Here is a 5,693-nt window from a genome sequence, read left to right as displayed (position 1 = left end):
AATGTTTAGCAGATGCTCGCACCCACTATGTATATAACACTTATATATATTCTGGAAAAGGATCTGATGCATAAGAGGATTTGACTACAGAAGAAAAAAAACTCTCTATTCCCTCCCAAGCAGTGGTTCGCCTTTGCAAGCCGATCTTTGGCAGTAATAGAAATATTACAGGCGACAACTGGTACACATCAGTGGAACTTGTAGATGTTTTACTAAATAATAATTTAACATACGTTGGCACTATGAAAAGGAATAAGAGAGAAATTTCTAAAGAGTTCTTACCATCTAGATTAAGATCTGTAAACTTAACTTTATACGGATTTACAAAAACTAAAACTTTAATCTCTCGAGTGCCAAAGAAAAATAGGGCTGTGCTTTTAATATCCCCGCTGCATCACACGAAAGAAGACGATATCTTAACTGGGTTACCGGAAATAAATGCCTTTTATAACAATACAAAATCAGGCGTAGATTCAGTAGACGAAAAATGCACAAAATACTCGTGCTGTCGAAGAAGCAGGTGCTGGCAGATGGCCATATTTGTTAGAATAATCGATATGAGTGCACTAACTGCATATATTATTCACCAGGCCTGTGCCAACAGAACAATATATACAAGATTAGAGTTTCTGATTTTAGCACAGCAACTATATGAACCACTTCTTCGAGAACGAGAAATTAACCAACGTCTTCCAAGAGAACTAAGACTCTTGCATTCTAAGCATTCAAAAAGTGCTAAGAATAAATCCAACTAAAAATGACGATCATAAAGATACCTTACCCAGGAACGCAAGGAAGTACTGCTATTTATGTAACCAAAAATTAAAAAGGAAGACAAGTTTGCTGTGTATACAGTGTAAACAACCGATCTGTTTGCAATTTAGCAAAAAAATGTGTAGTGAATGTGTACACAATTTTTGTATAGAATAACTTTTTGTATAAAAAATATTATTTTAGTATTCAATATAGTTTAAAAAACGCGTTTTTGAAAAAATTATATAAAATAATTTGTTTTTTTTATCGACGCAAATGCTGATAGCAGATTTTTCGGTTCATTCAGGCCTATAAGTTGGTATTATTTTGTATTGTTCAACTTTTTATAACAAATATGCTTTCTTTAAATGTCTTTTTAACTTTCAATAACTCTAACATAATATTCAGAACACAAATTGTCAGTTTGACAACATGGAGTCCCAGGGACTCTACCACGTCGTTTGTGTAAAATTAATTCATTACGTTGGTTAAGGGTTATGCAAGATATTATCAAATGCCTGGTTTGTATCCAGGAATACCGCTGAGCAGTACCTATTATTTTCAAAGTCTTCTGGTTATTCGCTAGCCAATTACGTAGGAAGCCCGAGACACATGCACGAATATCCTCAACATGCTATGTCATTTGTTAGGCATTATGGCCTCCCAGACCGAAAAAAGAGGCTTATTCAGCGTATATTTCCAGATATAGCACAGCAGTTTAATAACCATAATTGGTTGGGTGAACGAGCAATATTGGCGGCGAAAAATAAAGATGTCGATCATCTCAAAGCGACCATTCAGAATTTTCTTACATAACAGTTGGATTCCTTTAGATCAATTGACACAGTTACATCCTAGGATGGTGTAGTCAACTATCCCAGTTTTTAAATTCACTGGAATTGTCTAGACTATCACCTCACAATTTTCAGTAAAAGTAGGATCAGTTGTCAACAACATTAGTCAACTTCTTTGCGATAGAACAAGACTGGATGTAAAAAAGCTAATGAATAAATTCACTGCGGCAACAATCATAAGGGGAAAATATAAAGGAGAGGATGTCTTGATCTCGTGTAAACCGATGATTACAACGGATGTAACATTCGATTTTAAACGTCTATAATTTTTCGTGCGTATGATCTTTCCAATGGCCATAAATAAATCGCAAAGATTGTGGTTGGAAGTTTGCGGAATTAACTTAAGTTTCATTGTTTCATTGTTTCGCGCATGGATAATCATATGTCGCGTGTTCGCGTATCTGAAAACCGTCATTTTTTCTGCAATTTTCTGCAATTTTTCGGTCACGTGGGACGCAGAGGTGACGATAGTTTTAAGTGATTAATTGTTTCTGGGAACGTTTCGGGGAGAAAATAAAGAGGATGATCACCAACTAGATGATCCAACCAAATTAAGAATTCAGCTAGAAACTCATTCTGAGAAACTCTCAGAGCAGCTGAAGATAGAGAACAATGGACAAAAAAGTAAAGTTTGTTTCACGAAAAATGGTTGAGTGCTTAATGGTTACCTGAATTGATTCTATTGTGTATACAAGATTCTCTCAATAAACTACCGAAGTACACAGGGTCGCACTTCAGAAAGTTTGTTATTTAATATATTTCATTGGTAGCTGTGTAATACACGATTATAAAAATTTATTAAATTATTTCATATGGTATTTTCAGGTTGTTCAAGTGAATATACTTGATAATTGAACAATTTTTAACATGAAGAAAGAAGTTTAAAAATGTACAGTAATAATAGTTCTATTTACAGTATATACATACAAACGAATACATAATGTACAAAAAATAGATTAATTGAAAAAAAAAATATAGAAAAATATATACAAGTTAATATTTACAAAAAAAAATACCCAAAATAACCACAATATATTTATGAATTCCTAAATACCTAATTCTGTTTCGCTGTCGCTATCCTCTTCAAGATTAATAACAATTGGTTTAATTATGTGATTCAAAGTAACATATGAATTTTCTACGTTCGTTACATGGCGTACTGAATTTTTCCAACTTTCTGAGGAGATATCATCAACACATTTCCTTAATTTCCTTAATTAATTCGACTACACTACCACTTAAAGTCGGAGAAACATTTTGTGACCTAACATTTGACTTTAGTTGGTGCCACATATTATGCTCTATGGGAATAAATAAACAATAGTAGGGTGGAAGCCGTAACACTGTATGTCCCATGTCCTTGGCCAATGCGTCACAAACATATACTTTTTTAATAGAAAATGATTTTAACACTTCTAACAGTTCATTTTTTAAATAACTTTCTTCAAAATATATATCGTTTTCTAACAGGTAGTTTTGAATTTCAATTTTCGTGTTATTTGCACTTGGAGACTTATGTAATTGACGAATGTGGTAACTTGCATTGTCCATTACTATCATACCATTTTGAGGAAGGTTAGGTATAAGACAATTCCTAAACCATTGCTCAAAAAGCTCTGCCGTTGTATCCTCATGGTAGTCCACGCAGGAGTCTTTAATGTTCTTTGCAGAAAGCCATAAGGCATTTCGGACCCAACCATTTTCTGATATATATATATATACCCGGTATTTAGGCGTTCCACGCCCTTCCGGTAGGGATCTATGGAGGAGTATCACCTAGCCGCAAGCCCTTATCTCTTGCCGTACTGCTCCACCATAGGCCGATCAGATACCAGCATATTCTAGACTAAGCCGCAGATTCATTTTAGAATTTTAAACTACTGCGTTAGCCTTTTTGGTTTCTGTTCACCGAGCCGGGGATTTGAACTGACATCTCTCGCATTGAAGCGAAGGAGAAGCCAGCCGCGCCCAGCCCGCTTGGCTATCCGATCGACACCATTTTCTGATCCTGCATGTAAAATTGTTATTCTTTTCCCTTTGTTTGATGGAGCTTTTGTTTTACACATGTTGGAAGAATCGGACCATCCTTTTGATGGTGTTTCATGAGTGGAAAACCATGTCTCGGCCAGATAAATTATTGGTCGATCTTCTGTACGGTACTTTCTTATGGAAGTTATATATTCAGTACCCACTTTTGTAAACGATGGGACTCCATAAGCACTTGCCTTTTGTCAATTGTACGATATCTGAAGCCCATTTTAGACAAAATCCTCCAAAGACTAATGCGGCTACAGTTTATTTGTGTATCATCATTAGTAAGCCGTTGTTTTAAAGCATTTAATGTAGGTATCCGTTGCTCTTCGTACATTGTGTAAATTTTTCGTCTTATTAAATCCTTATCACTTTCGTCAATACATTTGGTAGAACCGGCATCCTTACGCTTTCTTCTTGACTTAATGGGATTTGATGTAATTCTTTTCACTGTGGTTAGAGGTATTTTCTTTAAATCAGATATTTCACTGGCAGCAGTATTAGCAGTAAGTCCTCTTGTAAGTAAAGAACTATATATTGTTTTTACGATTTCTCTAGCGTCAGCAGATAAATGCTTTTTCTTTGCTGGAACACTGGAACAAGCACCATCAATGTTTTTCCACGGACGCCACATAATGCTGTTTTATAGGTATAAATAGGTATAACACTGGTAACACTTTTAACACTTTCAACTAAATGAAACAAAATGTATATTTAAAAATTTCTCATCGGTTTTATATACTTTTACAAATTATACAGAATAGAGGGAACCTGTATAATTATTCCAGGAAATACTTAACGATCAACAAATTTATTGTGGTCATTAAAAGGTCAACCATTGATAGTGAAACTCACTGTTAAAATGTTTACAACTTTATGAAATAAAATGTATTCTAATCGTTTTTATAATTTTATACGATTTTTTAATCGTTTTTATATTACCAGGAATTTATTATACAAAGAAGATAACGACACTCCACAGTAGCTTTAATTTTACCTGAATACATACCTGCTCACCTACCTAATGTTGACTAAGCTGGGGTACTTGCGGTCGGGTTTTATTGCAATCTTTAAGCACTCAACCATTTTTCGTGAAATAAACTATACAAACTTTTTTTTGTAAGTATCTGTATAATTGTTGTGACGTGGCTGTTTTTAAGCCACATCAAGTGTACACTTTTTTCAAACCATTTTGTAGCTTTGATAGATATGTAAACTATTATGAGTAACATCATAATCATAAAACTTGACCACCTATGTTTTATCGTTGTTGTATTTAATGGAGATAAAGATATTATTTTAAATTGTATTGAAAATGACTTTTAAAATAAAACCTATCGTAGCTATTAGCCAGCTTACACTAATTTGTTTTCCAAGGTTTATTTTGTAAGGACTTAATCGTTGTGACATGACAATTAATCATGCAACATCATTATATTTTATGTGTAATTAAATACATAACAAAATTTGATTGCAGTGTTGTTTTGAATGTAGGTAAATAAAGATGTTATATTTATTATACGATAGTAAGTTTCAGATTATAACTGTTACACTTCAAACTTTATTGTATACAAAAGTTTGATATATATATATATATATATATATATATATATATATATATATATATATATATATATATTAAGAATTTATGTTGGTTAATTTTTTTCATTTTTCCCTTTTAATTAAAAAGCCAGACAGTGTGCTGTAATCCGCTTAAAATAGCCTTTTCAACGAGCGGCCACACGACGCGACGTAGCATTTTATTTAAAAAAATGTTCATCTTCTTCTAGGAGTAAAATGGAAAAACCGTCTTAAAATGTAACAAACTTTAAATCGAAATTTACTTGTCTCGGGAATTTTTCCCGGAAAATTTTGGTACATTTTTATTAAATTTATTTCACGTAAGGCACTACACTGTTCTTTATTTCGTAGTAAAAAGCAAGAACTCATGTATTTTTGTTTATTCCTACATTCCTGACATATTAAACCAAATTCAATTTGCCTTATTATGTATGTCCTAATACGTATATTTCAATGCAAATTTATACTCCATTA

At 33.1% G+C, this 5,693-nt stretch overlaps 1 protein-coding gene across 1 annotated transcript; it reads left to right on the top strand.

The window, feature by feature from the left end:
- Positions 1–242: 242 nt before the first annotated feature.
- Positions 243–755, top strand: LOC140438649 (uncharacterized). Its single transcript, XM_072528303.1, has one exon. The coding sequence runs from the start codon at positions 243–245 to the stop codon at positions 753–755; it is 513 nt and encodes a 170-aa protein (XP_072384404.1).
- The last annotated feature ends 4,938 nt before the right edge of the window (positions 756–5,693 follow it).

Source organism: Diabrotica undecimpunctata, chromosome 4, assembly GCF_040954645.1.
Source record: "Diabrotica undecimpunctata isolate CICGRU chromosome 4, icDiaUnde3, whole genome shotgun sequence".
Classification (NCBI taxonomy): Eukaryota; Metazoa; Arthropoda; class Insecta; order Coleoptera; family Chrysomelidae; genus Diabrotica; species Diabrotica undecimpunctata.
The sequence above is the reverse complement of the archived record's forward strand: the minus strand, read 5'-3'. Positions and strand labels throughout refer to the sequence as shown.

What these genes read in the sequence shown, in the direction of transcription:
- LOC140438649 (XM_072528303.1), top strand. Translation starts at nt 243, where the DNA reads ATGAAAAGGAATAAGAGAGAAATTTCTAAAGAGTTCTTACCATCTAGA.